General features: G+C 35.8%; 1 protein-coding gene across 1 annotated transcript in view; it reads right to left on the bottom strand.

Moving 5' to 3' along the window:
- PLEKHM3 (pleckstrin homology domain containing M3) overlaps positions 1–23,499 on the bottom strand; it is a 643,564-nt gene that overhangs the window by 223,187 nt on the left and 396,878 nt on the right. Inside the window, exons 5-6 of the mRNA XM_053698629.1 lie at positions 17,352–17,545; positions 5,839–5,902 (exon numbers count right to left, since the gene is read on the bottom strand). Coding sequence (XP_053554604.1) covers positions 5,839–5,902; positions 17,352–17,545 — 258 coding nt within the window. The remainder of the gene's footprint in view (positions 1–5,838; positions 5,903–17,351; positions 17,546–23,499) is intronic.

Here is a 23,499-nt window from a genome sequence, read left to right as displayed (position 1 = left end):
TGCATAGTATTTATCCAATCTACATCATTTCTCTGGGACTACAATAGTGTCACAGTCGTCCAGAGTTGTTAAAACCTCCCTGAGCAATACACGGAGGTGTTCAAGCTTAAATTTAAATGTAGACATATCAGAATCAGATTGAAGTATCTTCCCTGAATCAGAAAAATCACCCACAGATTGAAGCTCCCCTGCTTCAGCTTCATTATATTGTGAGGGTGTATCAGAGATAGCTACTAAAGCGTCAGAGAGCTCTGTATTTATTCTAGTCCCAGAGCTGTCTCGCTTTCCTTGCAATCCTGGCAGTTTAGATAATACCTCTGTAAGGGTATGATTCATAACTGCCGCCATGTCTTGCAAGGTATACGCAATGGGCGCGCTAGATGTACTTGGCGTCCCCTGAGCGGGATTTATAGGATCTGACACGTGGGAAGAGTTAGACGGCATAACTTCCTCCTTGTCAATTTCTTCTGGTGATAAATTTTTTAAAGCCAGAATATGGTCTTTGTAATCTATAGTAAAATCAGTGCATTTGGTACACATTCTAAGAGGGGGTTCCACAATGGCTTCTAAACATAATGAACAATGAGTTTCCTCTATGTCAGACATGTTTAAACAGACTAGTAATGAGACCATCAAGCTTGGAAAACACTTTAATAACTGTGAACAAGCAAAAAATAAAAATATTACTGTGCCTTTAAGAGAAAAAAACAATCACAGAAACTGCTAAAACAGTGAAAAAAGCAGTAAATCTTACGAAATTTTTTACAGTGTGTTTAATAGGCTGAAAGAGCATTGCACCCACTTGCAAATGGATGATTAACCCCTTAGTTTCAAAACCGGATCAAAAAAACAATATAAACGTTTTTAAACAGTCACAACAAACTGCCACAGCTCTACTGTGGCCCTACCTGCCCATACAACGACTTTGGAAGACACAAAAACCCCTTAGAGAGGTCCTATATGTTCAGGGGACTCCTTCAGGAAGCTGGATGTCTCAAGCTTCAAAAACTAATGGAAAATAGGCCCCTCCCAACCTGTACTCACAGTGAGAGGGACTTAAAAAACTATCCCTAGGCAAAATCTAGTCAGCCATGTGGAAAAACTGGGCCCCAGAATAAAGTTTTATCACCAATATGAAATAAACGTTTATACACCTCAAGCAAATGTTATATCTATTCAGTAATGTGAGTAAATAATAAAAATATTACCCTTTACAGCAAGCATGATACCAGTTGTTATTAAATCACTGTAATCAGGCTTACCTTAAATAAATCCGGTATTGTCAGCATTTTCTAGCTTATCATTTCTCTAGAAAAATTTAAAACTGAACATACCTCAGAGCAGGAGACCCTGCACGCTATTCCCCCAGCTGAAGTTACCCATCTCTTCAGTTATGTGTGAGAACAGCAATGGATCTTAGTTACAACCTGCTAAGATCATCAAAGACCACAGGCAGACTCTTCTTCAATTTTCTGCCTGAGGCTAAAATAGTACAACTCCGGTACCATTTGAAAATAACAAACTTTTGATTGAAGATAAACTACATTAATGCACCACATCTCTCTAGCTGCTTCCCTTGTCGAGAGCTGCAAGAGAATGACTGGGATGTGACAGTTAGGGGAGGAGCTATATAGACAGCTCTGCTGTGGGTGATCCTCTTGCAGCTTCCTGTTGGGAAGGAGAATATCCCACAAGTAATGGATGAATCCGTGGACTGGATACACCTTACAAGAGAAATACCTAACGTTTAAAATTGTCAGAAAAAAATCGACTACTCATTTGAAGTTCAGACTAAGTGCTATTGCATTGTCTTGTTATCTTGCATTTGTTGATTATGCAAATCTACTGTGTTGACTGGTTCTTTAAGTGAATTTCATTAAATATGTTGTTTATACATAAAAGGTCTATATACTCAATAAAACACAAAAAACAAACAAAAGAATTGTGGTATAGACCATTAAAAATTACCTAAAAAACAAGGTGCTCTTCAATTTAACCCTCATAATGTGCCCCGTGAACTCTGCGTATTCCTTAATCTGCCTATGGGAGTAGATTTAATGTACGGTATTATTCTCCCAGCACATAAGCAAAGACCATTGGTAATGTAGTAGGTAGAAACACAAAATTGCTGAAAAAGATGGACCAGAATAGCAAAAGCATGTAACATTCTACTAGTTCTTTGCAAAATATTCCCAATGTTCAATAATTGCAATCAATCAGAATCCTCATGCAAAGTGAATTACTATGCAAAGATCATGTACCTTGCATGTGTGCAGTTCAACACCAATATTCCAATCAATAAACAAATACATTTTTCTGCAGCCTTTCATGTGGTATTTGGAATTTACAAATCTTGGACCTGTTGAAAAATGTCTGGCTATATAAGAGACATTTCTTGACTGTGCAATTTGTTTCAACATTGGAAGGTGCATGTTGCTAAAACAGCTGAAAACAGAATTTATGCTTACCTGATAAATTACTTTCTCCAACGGTGTGTCCGGTCCACGGCGTCATCCATTACTTGTGGGATATTCTCCTCCCCTACAGGGAAAGGCAAGGAGAGCACACAGCAAGAGCTGTCCATATAGCTCCCCCTCTGGCTCCGCCCCCCAGTCATTCGACCGACGGTTAGGAGAAAAAGGAGAAACTATAGGGTGCCATGGTGACTGTAGTGTATAAAGAAAAAGAAAATTTTTTCAAACCTGATTAAAAAACCAGGTAAGCATAAATTCTGTTTTCTCCAACATTGGTGTGTCCGGTCCACGGCGTCATCCATTACTTGTGGGAACCAATACCAAAGCTTTAGGACACGGATGAAGGGAGGGAGCAAATCAGGTTACCTAAACAGAAGGCACCACGGCTTGCAAAACCTTTCTCCCAAAAACAGCCTCCGAAGAAGCAAAAATATCAAATTTATAAAATTTGGCAAAAGTGTGCAGAGAAGACCAAGTCGCTGCCTTACATATCTGATTAACAGAAGCCTCGTTCTTGAAGGCCCATGTAGAAGCCACAGCCCTAGTGGAGTGAGCTGTGATTCGTTCAGGAGGCTGCCGTCCGGCAGTCTCATAAGCCAATCGGATAATGCTTTTCAGCCAGATAGAAAGAGAGGTAGCAATAGCTTTTTGTCCTCTCCTCTTACCAGAGTAAACGACAAACAAGGATGAGGTTTGTCTAAAATTCTTTGTTGCTTCTAAATAGAACTTTAAAGCACGGACTACATCTAAATTGTGTAACAAACGTTCCTTCTTTGAAACTGGATTCGGGCACAGAGAAGGAACAACTATTTCCTGGTTAATATTCTTGTTGGAAACAACTTTTGGAAGAAAACCAGGCTTGGTACGCAAAATAACCTTATCTGAATTGAACACCAGATAGGGTTCATCACACTGCAAAGCAGATAATTCAGAAACTCTTCTAGCAGAAGAAATAGCAACCAAAAACAGAACTTTCCAAGATAGCAACTTGATATCTATGGAATGTAAGGGTTCAAACGGAACCCCCTGAAGAACTGAAAGAACTAAATTTAGACTCCAAGGAGGAGTCAAGGGTCTGTAAACAGGTTTGATTCTGACCAAAGCCTGTACAAAAGCTTGTACCTCTGGCACAGCTGCCAGTCGTTTGTATAACAAGACAGATAAAGCAGAAATCTGTCCTTTTAGAGAACTCGCTGACAATCCCTTATCCAAACCTTCTTGGAGAAAGGAGAGGATCTTAGGAATTTTAATCTTACTCCAGGAGAATCCCTTGGATTCACACCAACAGATATATCTTTTCCATATTTTATGGTAAATCTTTCTAGACACAGGTTTTCTGGATCTATCACTGAATCTGAAAACCCACGCTTTCCTCGAACCAGAACCACGCCGCTGTAGTGACAGGAATAATGCACGAAATAGGTTGAAGGAGGTAACCTTGCTGTACAAAAATCTTTTTAAGCAAACCCTCCAATTTTTTATCCATAGGATCTTTGAAAACACATTTGTCCTCAATGTGCGTTTGGCTAGTGTAGAAACCGCCCCCTTGACCTTAGGGACTGTTTGCCATATGTGCTTCCTGGGGTCGACCATAGGGAATAATTTCTTAAATATAAGAGGAGGGACAAAAGGTATGCCTGGCTTCTCCCACTCCTTATTCACTATGTCCGCCACCCGTTTAGGTATCGGAAAGGCATCAGGGTGCACCGGGACCTCTAGGAACTTGTCCATCTGGCACAAGTTTTCTGGGAGGACCAGATTGTCACAATCATCCAGAGTAGATAGCACCTCCTTAAGTAATGCGCGGAGATGCTCTGATTTAAATTTAAATGTCACAACATCAGGTTCTGCCTGCTGAGATATTCTTCCTGTATCAGAAATCTCTCCATCTGAGAAACCCTCCCTCACTGCCACTTCAGACTGGTGTGAGGGTATGACAGAAAAATTATCATCAGCGCCCTCCTGCTCTACAGTGTTTAAAACAGAGCAATCGCGCTTTCTCTGAAATGCTGTCATTTTGGATAAAATATTAGCTATGGAGTTATCCATTACTGCCGTCAATTGTTGCATAGTAACAAGCATTGGCGCGCTAGAAGTACTAGGGGTCGCCTGCGCAGGCATAACTGGTATAGACACAGAAGGAGAAGATGTAGAACTATCTCTACTTCCTTCATCTGAGGAATCATCCTGGGCAACCTTACTATTTGTGACAATACTGTCCTTACTGTGTTTGGACGCTATGGCACAATTATCACATATATTTGAAGGGGGAACCACATTGGCTTCCATACATACAGAACATGATCTATCAGAAGGTACAGACATGTTAAACAGGCTTAAACTGGTTAATAAAGTACAAAAACCGTTTTAAAACAAAACCGTTACTGTCTCTTTAAATGTTAAACAGGGCACACTTTATTACTGAATATGTGAAAAACTATGAAGGAATTATCCAATCTTTACCAAATTTTCACCACAGTGTCTTAATGCATTCAAAGTATTGCACCCCAATTTTCAAGCTGTTAACCCTTAAAATGTGGAAACCGGAGCCGTTTGCAATTTTAACCCCACTACAGTCCCAGCCACAGTCAGTGGACACCAGACCCTCTCACATGCATCTGCATGCACTGTACTTAAAAGAAACTGTGCAATAATGGCGCGAAAATGAGGCTCTGCCTACTACAGTGAAAGGCCCTTCCTGACTGGGAAGGTGTCTTAACTAGTGCCTGGCGATAAAAAACGTTTCCAATTTCCAAGCAGTCAGCTCTTTCTGTTTCAGAGTAAATAGTACATACCAGCACTATTTTAAAATAACAAACTCTTGATAGAAGAAATAAAAACTACAACTAACACCACAAACTCCTCACCATCCCCGTGGAGATGCTACTTTTTCAGAGCGGCAAGGAGAATGACTGGGGGGCGGGGCCAGAGGGGGAGCTATATGGACAGCTCTTGCTGTGTGCTCTCCTTGCCTTTCCCTGTAGGGGAGGAGAATATCCCACAAGTAATGGATGACGCCGTGGACCGGACACACCAATGTTGGAGAAATGTATATTTTAAGAGACTAGGATCCCTGGCTGCCATGATTCTCCCACACTGGAGGGAACAATATGCACAACACTTTCTCTTACATTTATCTTGCTAAATGCATGGATAATACATCTCCTGTAATATATTGGTCACACTCAATTTGGTAGGCTTTTCCCAACCTTGAAATAAAGGACAATTGTTTTTGGGCAAGCAAAACATGTACAGCCAGATCAAGGTGTGAGTCTTGCCAGACTCCATCACTGAAATCAAGTGCATCTCATAGCTTAGGTATCACAGATTTGCAATAATCATCACAATCTATACAACATCTTACCTGCTGCATGTCTGCAAGTGAGTAAAGGTGGATCTGCTGAAAAAGATATTCTCTGGGGAAAATTCTGAAAAAAATAAAAGAAATATGTTACAGGGTAGAAACAATGCAAATAGATGTGTGATAGTTTTTTTTTTTGTTAAACACAGATAAATAACACCTATTTATTTGGTTAATTAGAAATATTTTAAGTTGTGATGCAACACAGAACCTGGTGGCCTTGAAAGGAGGTATAAATATCACCTTACCTCACTTTTGTTATTTTCTTTAAATGAAAACAGATATTAATTAAACATAATATCACTATAGTATACCAGTCAGGGCTGCTGGGACTGGAGTAGATGTCATGCCTCTGCAAATGTTATAAGAAAATATAGATTTTTCCCAGGATTGGTAAATAAGTTTACAAAAATAAATATATTTAGAAGCAACAGAATAGAAATCTGACTACAATGTCCCAGTAAGGACCAGTTGCTGCTCACTGTCTGATAACTTCCACATCATCTATGTTTTAGACAAAAGCAACCCTCCACAAACAAAAACAAAACTGTTATTTATTGCAACAAAGGGGAAAAATAATTTGTTCTATTTAAAGGGACACTGAACCCAAATTTTTCCTTTTGTGATTCAGATAGAGCATGCAATTTTAAGCAACTTTCTAATTTACTCATTATTATCAATTTTTCTTTGTTCTCTTGCTATCTTTATTTGAAAAAGAAGGTATCTAAGCTAAGGAGCCAGCCAATTTTTGGTTCAGAGGTCAGGATAGCACTTGTTTATTGGTGGGTGAATTTATCCACCAATCAGCAAGAACAACCCAGGTTGTTCACCAAAAATGGGCCGGCATCTAAACTTACATTATTGCTTTTTAAATAAAGATACCAAGACAATGAAGAGTCAATTAGAAAGTTGCTTAAAATTGCATGCTCTATCTGAATCACAAAAGAAAAAATTTGGGTTCAGTGTCCCTTTAACATGAAAAGGTGGAACAAACAAATGTGTCTCTTTTAAAATATTTCATGACTTCTGAAAAAATAGTGCGGGTATAGGAGTCATATTTTTAGTTACCTAGGCTCTTTCTTTCTATAATGATAACGGCTTGTTCCACCAAATTAGTTATTCACAAAGTGATATATATATATATATATATATATACTGTATTATACACACACACACACACACACACACAAATATATATATATATAAAACACACACACAGGTATTTAAATGTGTATATATATATATATATATATATATATATATATATATATATATATATATATATACACACACACACACAGATATTTATATGTATATATATATATATATATATATATATATATATACACACACACACAGATATTTATATGTATATATATATATATATATACACACACACACACACACATATATTTATATATATATATATATATATATATGTATACACACACAGATATACATGCAATCACTTTGTGAATAACTAAATTGGTGCACTGTTAGAGTTAAAGAGTAAAATTAGCCAGAGATGATTGATTATTAGTCTTATGTACACAATTACCCAGTCTAATGACAATCTTGACAGTTTGAAATAAAAATCTACTGTCATAATGAAAGTCAGATTTGTAGGTTATTGCATCATCTCATTGATCTTGGTCTGTGGAGTCTGCCATCTTTTTTTGTATTGGCAGAAAGCTGGTAGAACACAGACCCACATCTGTTTTTACCATCTACATGATTGCTCTATTTGATTTTGACAAATATAAGTGCTTGGTTTGAGCATGTTGTAAGCATTTATCAATGACTTTTATAAGATCAATATCTCAGCATGAAAGAAAAAAAAAATTGGTGCAGGCCTGCCAGACGCTAAGAGGGAGTCACTGTTTGAATGGTGAGTATCTGCCCTGCTCAGACCGCTCTGCATCTGTGCCACAGTGATTCAATTTACCTCCACTTTTCCCTGTTTAATTTCATTTCATGAACCAATTATTTGCTCTTTAGCTGAGCTTCAAACTACTGCCATTTTATTCAGATTTGCAGTTTTCTGTCAGAAGCCTGAGATAAACGAGGGGATAATTAGTAATATAATTATTTGGACAGTAAATCTTTGATTCTACTACCATGTGGAGAGAATAAGTTTTAAGAATGATTGATATTTAAAGGGACACAGAAGTGACCTACTTTCAGCTAAACCAGAGATAATGTAAAAATAGATACATTTTAAATTTAAATGCACATTTAAAATAACATTAAAACAAAAAAGTCACCCACAGCTCTTTATTTTGTATTGTGTTCAATGGCTTATATATTTTTTCAAAATGCCAGATATGATCATGCCTTGTGAGAAATAAAGGAAGAAAGTGATATACAGATAACCATGAATACAATAATTTAGTTTTATTTTTTAATTTTAGATTTTTTTTTACTTTACACAATTTCTGCTATACCTATACACTTTAAAATATTATGGCTTTCCTGCTTGTTAATTGAAAGGTGCATTTTCTGGTTTGCTGGATAATGCTTTTTGTCCAACCCCATATTTATTATTCTGGGGAAAAATCTTTCCACTTTCTGAGGGATACATTATTTGGTGTTATTTCTTGGTAAACCTTTTTCCTTATTTGTCATGAGAAAAGCACAACCTTTTCTCACTATAATGGTATGAGTAGATACGGCTAAATGATATAAAGCAGATATGAATGCATCATTGTAGTAAAAACACAATTTTGGGGAAGATTTGTAGCTTAAAGGGACATTGTACACTAGAGTTTTCTTTGCATCAATGTTTTGTAGATGATCCATTTATATAGCCCATCTGGAAGTGTCTATTACATGCAGTTATATGAAACTTGGAGTATACTGTCCCTTTAACCTAACTGGAGCACACAAGATGAAGGTTCTTTTGGGAGTTGCTTAGGTTTTATCTGTTTTGCACAAACACCATGCCATGTAAAAAAGCAGGTGTCACACAGTGATGATGGAGTGGCCGATTGTAGGATTGCGGTTGAAATAAGCTTGTTGTTATAATTGGATGTATACAATTACATGTATGGGCCTACGTACATATGTGTTTTATATAGGTGTTAATGTTTTAAACTTATTATATCTTGAGGTTCAGAAAGCATCTTATTCATAATATAAAAGTTATTCATTTTACGCAGAACATTAGAGGTAGTGGAGTCTATTCATTATACTTCAAATTCAGGTTGCACTTTTCATAAGGGGATGATTTTCCTTAAGATCAGTGGTGTCAAAATTCTTTTGTATGATGGGTCCAGCTCAAATGGTGGAACTGGCTGGGAACCACATTACACTATACTCACGCTTATGTTAAGCACCTCAAAATAAACATTAGGTTAAATTTATATAGGAAATTAGTTAATATAAATTTATTTAAATTAAACTTGCATGATTCAGACAAAGCATGCAATTTTAAACTGTCTAATTTACAAGTATTATCTAATTTGCATCATTCACTTGATATCCTTTGTTGAAAATAATACTTAGTGGGCTTCGGTGCAGCAATGTTCTACTGGTTGCTAGCTGCTGATTGGTGGCTGCATATATATTATTATTATTATTATTATCGGTTATTTGTAGAGCGCCAACAGATTCCGCAGCGCTAATATATATATATATATATATATATTTTTTCATTGGCTCACCTGATGTGTCCAGCTAGCTCTCAGTGCATTATTGCTCCTTCAACAAAGGATACCAAGAAAATGAAACAAATCTGATAATGTAAGTAAATAGGAAAGTTGTTTAATATTGTTTACTCTATCTAAATAATGAAAGGAGAAATATGGGTTTGGTGTCCAGTTGATTGTACATAATAATCAGATTTACAAATGTTGGTACAAATACACATACTTAATCAGAAAGGTGAAACTGCAACTTTAAGAATAAATTACCAGTGTCTATTTTCTACTCAATGCTGCTGGGGGCCACACAAAAACCCTTGGAGTGTCAAATGTGCCCATTGGACCATAGTTGGCCATGTGATAATTTACTTTTTAGAATGTTTAGAAAATGTAATAGATAGTTTTAATTCAATAGAGCTAAGAGTAGCAGATATTGGATCTATCTTTTATATATGCTCCCTTCTTTTGAGGGAAAGCTAGTTTTACATCTTTGATTTTTCATAGATCTGGTGGTAAGAATGTTTTTCTTTTCCCATTAAGCCAAACCTACCTACAAACCCAGACATTACAAATCAGTTACAAGAAGAAAAGAAAAAGCCTAAAATATAATTTATGAAAGTTTCAATATTCATTTTGAGTTTTACTTTGTGTCAACATACACCCAAATATAATTCTTCAAAAATTCAACCCTATTTGAAACAAAGGTAAAATTTATAGTCCGTTCTACATTGTGATCAACATTCATTCTCAGTCATACAAAGGGTGTTTTCTATTGGACTTGAGGTTATACAACAGTCATCTCTAATTATTTCAATGTTATCATCCACAATTGTAATTACGTTTAGAACCGTTACCCCGATTGGTACTGTTCATCCAACAGTATTTGGTTAGTGAACACCATAGGAAACAACAGGGGGTTAGGTAGACAACAACCTCTAATAAGAAAACTGTTTTACTTAAATGCACAATCACCACTGCAACTTACCCAGTTCACAAATCTATGAAAAGCAGCACCATATTGGAAGCTGTGGTCTCACTTTAATAAAAATATATTGTGCACAAAAGTTTTAAGGGCTCAAAGATATGAGATCTCAGACAAAGGGCATGTCTAGAGATGTATATGTATGTATGTATATATATATATATATATATATATATATATATATATATATATATATAAAAATATATATATTGATACATGTGTATATATGTATTTATATGTGTATATATGTATTTACAGACATATATACATACACATAAAAACACAAATACATAAGTACATAGAAATATATATAAGTGCATTGTTGCCCTTTGCAGTTAAGTAGAGGAAAACAAGTAAAATCATATTTATGTAATATTCATATTTAATAAAGGTTTTAACTATGTAATGACTGTAAATATTTCCCATTCCATTGTTCTGCACATGGGGAATATGTTCTAAGTATTTATACATAGATATTCCTATATATATATCTGCATCTATCTATACCTATATATTATTGTGTGTATATATATATATATATATATATATATATTTATATCTGTATAGATATACAGTATATTGTACCAAAATACCAGATATATTCTTCTATGTGAAGAACACTGAAATGTAAAATATTCATATTTTTTAGGTTGGGTTAGCACATATGAGAATATGAGATCGGGTTTGAGCAAGAGTGGGGTGTTTTTTCCCTACTTTTTTTCTCTATTGACTTCTATGGGGGAATACGTGAACACACAAGCGATATTCTAACTTCGTCTTTTGGCGCTTGTTGGGTAAGTGCGAGCGAAAACAGTTTACTTTAAACTCATAATACGAGCCCAACCCGACGTGCACAAAAAGCTAACTTCTAGCGCAATTAACGATTGAGCGGGAGCCTTAATTAGAGCTCCCCTTGTAATCTGGCCCATAATGTATACTGGAGAAAACAAATTTCTGTTAATCTATACATTTAAAACTAATCTCATAAGTTAGCTGAAAAGCAGTTGTTTTATTATATTTATACTTTGGAAAACATTCATAAAATCAAGCTAATGTGAAAACAAGAATAATTGTAAAATTGACTAACGTGTGTTTATTTTTAAGGAAAGGGCATCAATCATCTAAGTTAAACTAACTGGATTTTAGTGTCTTCAGACACAACACATTTTGTTAAACACAAACCGAATCCTCTTATCCCAGAGGAGTCTGTGTGTTAAACAACTGGCAGCCAGTCTAATAAAATGTATCATTTACAGTTTACTGCTTGAAATACTATTGGTTTAAAATGTTTACAGTAAATTTTCCCAATATACCTATCTAAGTGGATATTGTAAATACATGTTCCATTATATAGATTCCTGGGTGTTTAACCAGTAGATTCCGGGCCATCTGGGAACTTTCACAAATGGGACTATTGAAGTAAGTGAAGCTTTTAGTCCTATTGAGAATACAATCATACCAAAATGAATTGCATGCCTAGAATTGCTGCAATTAAATCTGTAGGCTTCTTGAATTATGTTACAATTGAAAATATAAATCAAACATTTACTATTTTAATCTTTTATTACCAGTGTTTTTTTCCTCCCAACTTGTTTTTCTCCCATGTCAATCTTTTGAAGTCTGAATATTATTTGGTGAAGTAAAATATATGCTATTTTTTATGAAGAATAACTCTTTAAATGTCTAATTTCCAAAAGTCTGCCATAACCATTATATATATATATATATATATATATATATATATATATATATATATATATATATATATATATATATATATATATATATATATAGTGTTATCTAAAGAATCAAGCGCACAAAAGTACTTCTCATAGTGCAATTAATTTGAATACAATTAAAACAATTTTTACAGAAAGTAAATTCCCCGACAAATGGGTACTAACAAAAGAGCTCTCAATCAAATGAGGTAAGATGCAGGCACAACTGTACAAGTTAAAGATGCAACTCCTGTGGGTTAAATGTAGTCCAAAGTTCCTCTCCCTCCGGTTTGTAAAGTATATCAGTGTCACTGCTCAGTAGTAGTGGTTAATATAGTTGAATCCACTTGAATGGCTGTGCGAATAAATGGTTGAATACCTAGGCTAATTGGAGTCAGCACATATACACTAAGAACCTGAGAGGTTCTTTGTCAAGCAGCCAGTACTTCTCGTGGATCATCTATTGTAACAAGAGGAAAAGACTCTTTGATATTTTATGAGTATTACAGATAAGCCAATTATTTCAATAGATTGACTTTTAAACTATCTATATTTATTTTATTGTTATATTTTTATTATTTTGTGTGTGCACAGCTATTGCCAGTAAGGAATTTAGTTCCAAAACTGGTTTTATTTTTGTAATATATATATATTTGTTACTGGTAAAGTCAGAAATCCGGGTAATACTAGGATTACCCGGTTAAACCTGACATTACCCAGTTGGCTGTGTGTAAAGCCAGATGTAATGTAATTCCCCCATCTACACTATTTTTTTTGCCTCTGCCAGGGAGGTTCAAGGAAGGTGCCCCAACGATTCTCTGGTATCCAACCCACGTGAACCTTGGGGAATGAGGATTACAAGAGGGGCGAAGCCAAAAAAAGATAGTGAAGATGTGTGAATTACAGTGCATTATATATATATTTGATGTGGTGACTCGATGCACTCAGAAGATTTATCATGTACATCGGGCTTTACCCACAGCCACTTAAGTAATTGTCAGGTTACCCGGGTAATGCTAAGATTACCTAATTTCTTACTTTACAGGATATATATGTTAGTCAAAAAGGATGCACTCCATATCACAAATCAACATCCTCCACAGTGCTATTTAACCAGTCAATATCCAGCAGCAAAGATGAGCACTCAGTGGACTTATGCTTAAAACTTAATAAACGCTAAGTTTTAAGCATAAGTCCACTGAGTGCTATTTGCTGCTGGATATATATATATGATGAAGGGAGGCACTCTCTGGTCTTTTTAACAAATGAAATTTGTCACACTTGTTCTATTAAATTTAATTTGTTAAGAAGACCAGAGAGTGCCTCTCTTCACCCTATGTATTTAACCGTTGGCACCCTGGCAGCTGAATGTAAGACGAGATTGCTCTCTTCTGGACTATATATATATATATATATATATATATATATATATATATATATATATATATATATATATATATATATAAAAATACATACATACACACACATACATATACACATATTGGATACTATAGTAGTATTTAAAGTGTGACTCTACAAGACCAGTTGTAGATATGTAAATAAAATATAAAATAATATTAAATAATTTAGATAATTATATTTAAAGTTAAAATGGCATTATTTATATCATAAAATATCTCCTCTATTGTCATATTGTAGTAAGTATTATAATCATTGAACATAATAAATGTTTACAAGACTAATATAATTACTTCATCACACATTAATGGTATCAAATGTCAAAATGACTGCTATTGCTGAAAATGTTTAATCAAAATAGTGTACATATAAACAGTTTCTTAAAATTCCAGATGCTTAAATATCAGTTCATTAAAGGGATATTGTGATTAAAATATTTGATCTGTTCTGTCATTTAAAAGTAATCATGTTACTGTGTGACTGCCATTGCCGTTTGGCTTACCAGCCATGTCCGCTCAGGACCAGCAGTTCTCTGCATCTCCTGAGCAGTACTTTAACTTTGTGGGGGTTAAAAGCACAGGCCTCCAGGGTCTGTAGTGCTAAAATTACATGCTTTAATAACAATGTCTTTAAAGGCATGCTACAAAGCGATTCCAATGACAGAAAAAATAAAATCAATAAATTCAAAATTTTCCACAATAGGAAAAGACGAACTCAACTTCTCACTCGGTATCCTTCATTAAAATAAATATCTAGGTAGGCTCAGGAGCAGCAATGCACTACAGGGAACTAGCTGCTGATTGGTGGCTACACATATATGCTTCTTATCATTGGCTCACCCGATGTGTCCAGTTAGCTCCCTGTAGTGCATTTCTGCTCCTTCAACAAAGGATATCAAGGGAATTAAGCAAATTTGATAATAGAAGTAAACTGGAAAGTAGCTTAAAATTATTTGTTCTATCTGAATGATAAAAAAGGGTTTTTGTGTCCCTTTAGTGTGCCTTGGGAAGAGATAAGTCTGTGTATTAAACATATATGTTATCCTACTGTACGTGCACTATTGCAAGTAATATACAGGATAGAACTGTAGACCTTCTGTACATTTTGCTGCAGAACAGAACTTACATTTACAAACCTTACAAAAAAACAACACTTAAATGCTTACAATCTCGCTTTTAAATTATAACGCTAAAAATGGTGCCTGTGACTTTAACAAAAGGACATTAAGGTAACGTTTTTATTTGCGAATGACCCTTTTAGATTATACTTATGAGTATTAAATAAAAAAGTTTCCTAATAAGGGAGGAGAAGCAGGGAACTAACAATAAGCAGTGTCCCAATATCATTAATCAGTTTGCCTTTTAGTTCCTGACAGCTGAATTAACAGTTGCTCAAAGCTTGTTTATAAGACTGTCAGAGGCTCACAGACTCTGTATTAAAAGCAACTGACAAGAGCTACAAGCTGGAAGGAAAGACAGCTCTGCTTTTTTACATCCACCTTAGGAGAAACAGCACTAAATTTAGCTTTAAAGTTCAGTTTCAACTTTCTTCATTTGGCTGCATAACTAAGGGACTGTGACTCTTTATACCGATCATCTGGTCCATAATTTGTATCTTCCCAGCACTGCGTCATCTGTTGCCGCACTCTGCAAACAAATTGTGCTAATAATAATACTAATCATATCAAAGGGGCATGGACCTCCAACTTTCTTTCATGATTCTGACAGCGCATACAATTTTAAACAACTTTTAAATGTACTTCTATTATCATTTTTTCAGTTCTCTTGGTATCCTTTGTTGAAAAGCAGGAACGTAAGTAAGCACAGGAATGTGCACGTGTCTGAAGCACTATATGGCAGTCATTTTGCAATAATGTTATCGATTTGCAAGAGCACTATGTGGCAGAACTATTTCTGGCCATGATGTGCTTCAGACACCTACATTGGTATCTCTTCAACAAAGAATAACATGGGAACAAAAGCAAATTTGATAAGAGAAGTAAATTGGAAAAAAAAAAATGTTTCATATCCCTAAATTATTTAAAAAAAATATAATTAATAATAATAATTTCATGTTATCAAGTCACTTAAAGGAACAAGAAAGCTACCATGGTTCAGACTGAATATTACATTTTAAACAACTTTACAATTCACTTCTGTTATCTAATTTATTTCATTCTCTCAGTAACCTTTGCTGAAAAGCATACCTATGTACACTCATGAGCAGCAATACACTACTGGAACCTAATTGATAAATGGTAGCTACACATTTGTCTTATTAGATGTGTTCAGCTCTATATGGATCATGTTGGGTTTCATGTCTCTTTAGTAAAGACAAACTCAGTTGGCCCTCAAACCATGTCAGCAAAATCATATTTCCTTTTAAAGTGCAGTCCCATGAGTTACTGAACTGTACCACTGTTCTGCAATATTTAACATACTGTGGTGATATGAGCAGCTCGCACATCACACAACCTTACTCCAGAACACGCAGGTCCAAACCAAGTGAGTATTGGACCATTCAGTGACACTTTAGCATTCTAAGTCAATGACACTAAATTTAAAAGCAGGGAAGTGACCGTATGCAGATTTTTCAAGTGACTTTCTCAAATGATACTATTTTTTTCCAGGGTACCTTTATGTTGTATGCAAGTATTAACAGTGATATCATAAATGTGTTGCTTATATTTCCATAATTTATAATAGGGCTTAATTTAATGTACCCTGAAGCAGGATGTGACATAGTAATGTACTGCCTTGCCAATGACAGTGATGTACTAACATTCAAAAACACATGTAACAAGTAACACTTTCCAAGTCATTTTCCACAGCATCTTAAAACTATTCTTCTTCTGAACTAAAATAATGTCTATCCCAGTTAGAACAAAAATACACTTCCTATCTTTAATGTATAGTGAGATTTGTTTTCTTTCTAATGAGTCATGATTGTAACTACAATGTATTATGCAATGTGATTTCCACAATCTCCTATTTCTTAAATACAAAACAATTACAACTTCATGTAAGTCCAGTTACATATCCTGCAGCTAGAAACACAGTACAACTTTGCAGCAGTGAACATGTTAACGACCTTCCCTGTAGCCTCCCAGCCTTTACTGACAGTGGGGAGGTACTCCTTGCTATCATATGGAAGCTTTGCTGCTGCCTGGAAGCAGAGACCACACAGCAGGAGCTATTTGTATGTAGTGGAGCATGTAAATAGCTAGTTGTGTGGTTTGTCACTGTTTGATATATTGAGGTTCTGCAGATGGCGTATAACAGGATAGATGGGTGGTGCAGTGACTAAGGTACAGGGGAAAAAAATGCAACATATTTGTACTAACTTTAACTTGTTTCACTTAACCCATTTGACGCCAGTGAGGTAAGAATTGCAGTGCCAAAAAGAGCAAGAAAAAAACATCTCAATAGAAAGAATTTGTGTAAATAATGAGCGAAACTACTGTTTTAAAGAATCAGGTAAATACTATATCTTGTAGAAAGAAGGCCAAATACCTAATACATTTGGACATTTTCAAATGTTCCCATTGGTATTTATTACACCATTCAAATGTTGATGTAACAATTCATTTATTCATTTGTACGCACTGTATTTTCTATACCTTGGTTAAGGGGTACTAAAAAAGCTATAGTTTGTTCCCTTTGAGAGAAGGGCTTATTAGTTTCTGAACTAAAATATGATATTTTAGACACTTTAATTTCTTATCGCCACTGCTTCAGCTTCATAAAATGCACCCACCTTCTACGTAAGTCTTCAGCTACCACTGCACGGCAGCTGAACAAATAGGCCCGAAGCGACTTTAGCTGCTGTCTCAGGCGCACAACTTGTGCCAGGGCATCCACGTGTCTGTAAAGTAGTAGATTCTCCCGCTGTAGGTCAATCAACGGCTCTTCGTACACATACTCCAGGAATTCTTTTGCTTGCTTGGATACCTGAAAAAAGAATCATATTATTTCACCTGGAGTCTATCTTTGCACATATTGTATAGATTAAAGGCCTTACGTAACGTCAGCCTAGAATTGTATTGTCTACAAGTGTACCTGTTTCCTTGGACAGACTCTTGTACATTCAGCGGTTTCTCTTTCTGTGTTTTTACTAAATACATACAAATGATTATGCTCACATACTGTATTACCAGAAGGTAAGTGAAATGCAATCAGCCTGTGCAATAGATTTATCTTCGCCTGCAATAAATCAGTGTTATATTACAAGGGCTTAGTAGTAGCAAATGTGTTTTTTTAACTCTTGAGTTTTAATGTAATCATTTTCAAATAAAAAAGTAAAAAGCAATAATAATAACCAAAAGTTGTAGATCATAAAGCAGTTGCAGTTATCTGCAACAGAAGTGGTAAACACTGATACACTTGCTGCAAACAGTCTCATAAGCAATCAAATCCAGGTTAAAGTGATTGTCAATTCTAGCGGTTGTGAAACGTTAGGATTTACCATTGGAACAAATAAAGGGGACTTTCAGTCATCAAGTATAAAGTACTTCATGCTGAAAGCTCCTTTATTTGTTTCAAACATTCGCCACACTGAGCTGCTCAGGCAGCCCACCGCAGAACTGATTTGCTGAGAGGTGACGTTTTCACCTCTTAGCCAATAGCCGTGCGGTAAATCCGTCTTGGCGCCTGCTGGAACGCACGGCTATTTGTGAAGAGGTGGAAATGTCCCCTCTTAGCAAAACAGCGTTCTGCCGTGGGCTGCTTGAGCAGCTCAGTGCAGCGAACGCTTGAAACAAATAAAGGAACTTTCAGAATGAAGTATTTTATATATCCCGCCTAGCATCATGGCTAGCTGGCAGCAATACACTGCCCACATATATTACTGCACACGAGAGAAAGTGTGCAACGGTGTCGCCTGCTCGCACATGGCTAATTGCATGCAAGCAGGAGCTGTCAATCACCACGGACAAAAAAGTCATGGGAGATTGAGTTCCGCTCCTATTCAGTTGGTGAAGTGGGTAAAGAAGCAATCTCAGCTTCTTAAATGGAGTCCAATGTATGGTACTCACAGAGTATCATAATCCATTCACAATTACTTGCAAGTTATCACTATAAATGTGCACGCCCCTTTCATGAAATTGATAAAGAATACAATTATAATAAAATCCAGTTTACTTCAAATGTGACATTTTGTCCTTTCTCCTGGTATATTTTTTTTAAATGCCTTATAATGAGAGCATACCAGGTTAGGCTCAGGAACATGAACATGTTGAGCACTGTATGTATAACATTGTTACAAACATTTTTGCAGATATTTCTACCATATGGTGCTCAAGGCACATGCAAACTCCTTGAGCCTACTTCAGTATGCTCTCATGGAAAGGTGATACGTTTCAACAAAGTATAGCAAACGCATAGGGTAGATAATAAAATTAAATTGTGAATTTTTAAAACTGGACCCTCTCTGTGAATCATTGAATTTTAATTTTGACTTTCCACTGAACAGTAAGTAAATGATAATGGTGAAAATAATGATGTAGCACAGATTAACCCGAAGGCAATACTTAGATGCATTTATCAGGGTTTTAAACATTGATATAATCTACACAGCATGAGCTTGATGATCTAAAGCTCTCTGCCCTGGTGAGATGATCTAAAATGTACAGTGAAATCCCTAAAATAATGTTTTAAAGGCAAATTTTAGCCCGAAAACTGTTTATCTGTTGATGCAGGTTCTGGATGTGAAGGAGAGACACATAGACTGCAATATAATTCCCCCAAAGATATTGTGTGATTTTTCTCCATGCCGGTGAGTTTCTAATCATCAGACACTATGAGGCCTATGTATCAAAGGTCTTGCAGACCTGATCCGACAGTGTGGATCAGGTCCGCAGGACCTCGCTGAATGCGGAGAGCAGTACGCTCTCCGTATACAGCATTGCACCAGCAGCTCACAAGAGCTGCTGGTGCAACGCCACCCCCTGCAGACGAGTGGACAATGGGCCACCAGCAGGGAGGTGTCAATCAACCCGATCGTACTCGATCGGGTTGAATTGTGGCGATTCCTGTCTGCCTGCTCAGAGCAGGCGGACAAGGTTATGGAGCAGCGGTCTTTAGACCGCTGCTTCATAACTGCTATTTCTGGTGAGTCTGAAGACTCGCCAGAAACACGGCCCCACAAGCTCCGTACGGAGCTTGATAAATGGGCCTCCATGCCTCTAATCATCCTCAGCAGAAAACATTACATAAAGGAAACCTCCACATGCCGGTACCCAGTACTTTATAGAAAGGTGGAGGAAATGGACAGCCCAACATTAAATTACATGAAAAGGCCCAAAATAAATAATGGAAGTATACTACAAAGTTGTTTTTTTTTGTTTACACTAAAGATAATTAAAATTTCATATTACAATCCTTCAAGACAAAAATTCTCAATCTATATCTAGACAACAGAGTCAGGAAAGCTTGTGTAGCCATACTTTTTATGATTAAGCAGTTTGCCAAATAAAAAAGCAACACTGAGTCTTAAATGACGTTTAACCTATTACCTAAGCCCCAATCAATGCCACAGAATTACCTATTTAATATACTTATCAATATTTGTATTCTGCAAATTAAAGCAAAGTGAATATTAAGCCATAAATACAAAATGTTGTATGAAGTCTGAATATATTTAGAAAAGATTAATTATAAGAGACCATTAAACGAGCTTTGCTTTTATTATATATTCATTCACGTGGAATTGGGGTAAGATGAAATAGCTCCTGCTAATGTATTCCATTCTTAAGCAAGGAGGAAAATTTTGTCTATGATACTTGAGACAAGAATGATGGAAAATGATATATTGAACAATGCCATTAAGCTTCCAGACCCTTAAGTCCATGTTTACACTGAGACAGAGCTAAACTGTGCTATTTCAGGAAGGCCAATCGTGGCAGAAAAGCTTTTTTTTAGATTTAAAATGCCATTTTCTACTAGACATATTGTTCCAAACAAGATAGGCTTAATCACAAATATCCCCTAATTAGGTCTAGAAAGTGCATTAAAAACTTCAGAGTTGGAGAAAGAAAAAAAAATCAATAAAATATTTTACAGAAAGCTAAATTAGAGCAGCCTTATTGTTAAATGAAACAAAAAAAAAATATTTCTATTAAATCCCATCTGCTGTCTTTAATTTTCATGTGAACTGCTTATACAGATATTTTTTTAAACAGAAGAGAAGAAATAATTTGTGCTTGGGTGCTAATTATTTCAGAAAAGAGAACCTATATGAACTATGGTGAACCAAAAATAGTATAATAGATTAACAAAAGTGTATAAAACACGAAGAAAGATTTCATAATCACAGTGGAATTGGTACTGGTGTATCCTTGCGTCACTTGGGAGTAGGTAAAAACTCCCCAGAAGGCTTTGGGATTCATCCTCTCACCTACCCACTGATTTATTATAAAGTATAATCTGGCTTTATAAATTAAGCCACATACCTCCAAATATTTCCTAAAATTAACCTGGTATTAGTTTTGAACATCCAGGTGCAGTTTTAGCATTTTGAGGGATTGTCTGGACAATCACAAATTATCCATATAGATACCAAAAATAAATACAGGAACGAGGACAGGGACCTCCCAGTTTGGGATCATCTAGCAAATTATAAGATGAATGTGGGGAATGCATATGATGGCATTGCTTACCACTGAACAAACACTAACTGCAAGGCCGCCTTTAAAAATTAAAGTAAAATAAAACCACTCAGAAAGTTGCCAGGTGACAGCCTTACACAACTGCTTAATGTGAGCTTCATAATGAAGATATAGTTCTAGTAGCATAAACATTCAACTAAAAGAACTAAATTTATGCTTACCTGATACATTTCTTTCTTTCTGGATATGATGAGTCCACAACATCATCACTTACTATTGGGAATATCACTCCTGGCCAGCAGGAGGAGGCAAAGAGCACCCCAGCCAAGCTGTTCCCACAAACCCCAGTCATTCGACCAAAGGCAATCGAGAAAAAGGAGTTACACAAAGGTGTAGAGGTGCCTGAGGTTAAGTAAAAAACGACTGTCTTAAAAAAAAGGGCGGGATCGTGGACTCACCATATCCGGAAATAAATACAATTATCAGGTAAGCATAAATTTTGTTTTCTTTCCTAAGATATGGTGAGTCCACGACATCATCAATTACTGTTGGGAACCAATACCCAAGCTAGAGGACACAGATGACTAGGGAGGGGCAAGACAGGCAGACCTAACAGATGGCACCACCGCTTGAAGAACTTTTCCTCCAAAAGAAACTTCGTCCGAGGCAAAAACCTTGAATAGATAAAATTTGGCAAAAATATGCAAAGAAGACCAAGTTGCAGCCTTGCCAAACCGATCCACAGAAGCTTCATCTGTGAAGACCCAAGAAGAAGAGACAGCCCTCGTGTAATGAGCCATAACTCTTTCAGGAGACTGCAGCCCCGAAAAGCAAACAAATTAAACTTCTCAACTAGAGAAAAGAGAAGAAAAAATATTAAGCACGCACAACATCCAAATGTGCACACACGTTCCTCAAGGGATAAGAATGAGGTCCTGGAACCTGAACACTGGCAATATAGCCCCCTCTCAGAGCTATAGCAAGGCCAAAGGGAAGAGCCACAAACTGAAAGAGTTTGACAGAATGGCAAAAACTCAGGAACTTGAACATACACGTCCGTCTCAGACGCCAGCAAGGTGGAGGTGGAGTACTGGTTTGGGCTGGTATCATCAAAGATGAGCTTGTGGGGCCTTTTCGGGTTGAGGATGGAGTCAAGCTCAACTCCCAGTCCTACTGCCAGTTTCTGGAAGACACCTTCTTCAAGCAGTGGTACAGGAAGAAGTCTGCATCCTTCAAGAAAAACATGATTTTCATGCAGGACAATGCTACATCACACGTGTCCAAGTACTCCACAGCGTGGCTGGCAAGAAAGGGTATAAAAGAAGAAAATCTAATGACATGGCCTCCTTGTTCACCTGATCTGAACCCCATTGAGAACCTGTGGTCCATCATCAAATGTGAGATTTACAAGGAGGGAAAACAGTACACCTCTCTGAACAGTGTCTGGGAGGCTGTGGTTGCTGCTGCACGCAATGTTGATGGTGAACAGATCAAAACACTGACAGAATCCATGAATGGCAGGCTTTTGAGTGTCCCTGCAAAGAAAGGTGGCTATATTGGTCACTGATTTGTTTTTGTTTTGTTTTTGAATGTCAGAAATGTATATTTGTGAATGCTGAGATGTTATATTGGTTTCACTGATAAAAATAAATAATTGAAATGGGTATATATTTGTTTTTTGTTAAGTTGCCTAATAATTATGCACAGTAATAGTCACCTGCACACACAGATATCCCCCTAAAATAGCTAAAACTAAAAACAAACTAAAAACTACTTCCAAAAATATTCAGCTTTGATATTAATGAGTTTTTTGGGTTCATTGAGAACATGGTTGTTGTTCAATAATAAAATTAATCCTCAAAAATACAACTTGCCTAATAATTCTGCACTCCCTGTATATATATATATATATACATATACATATACATATATATATATATATATATATATATATATATATATATATATATATACATATATATATATACATATATATATATATATACATATATATATATATACATATATATATATATATACATATATATATAACTATATATATATACATATATATATACATATATATATATATATATATATATATATATATATATATATATACATATATATATATATATACATACATATATATATATATATATATATATATATATATATATATATATATATATATATCTCAAGAGAGAGAGAGAAAGTCTAATTTTCTTTAAAGCGACAGTAAGCACGTTGACATTTTTATGCTTTATAGAACAACTTTGCAATATATACGTTTATTACTTA

The sequence above is a fragment of the Bombina bombina genome, chromosome 1, assembly GCF_027579735.1.
Source record: "Bombina bombina isolate aBomBom1 chromosome 1, aBomBom1.pri, whole genome shotgun sequence".
Taxonomy (NCBI): Eukaryota; Metazoa; Chordata; class Amphibia; order Anura; family Bombinatoridae; genus Bombina; species Bombina bombina.
This window is presented reverse-complemented; position numbering and strand designations above follow the sequence as displayed.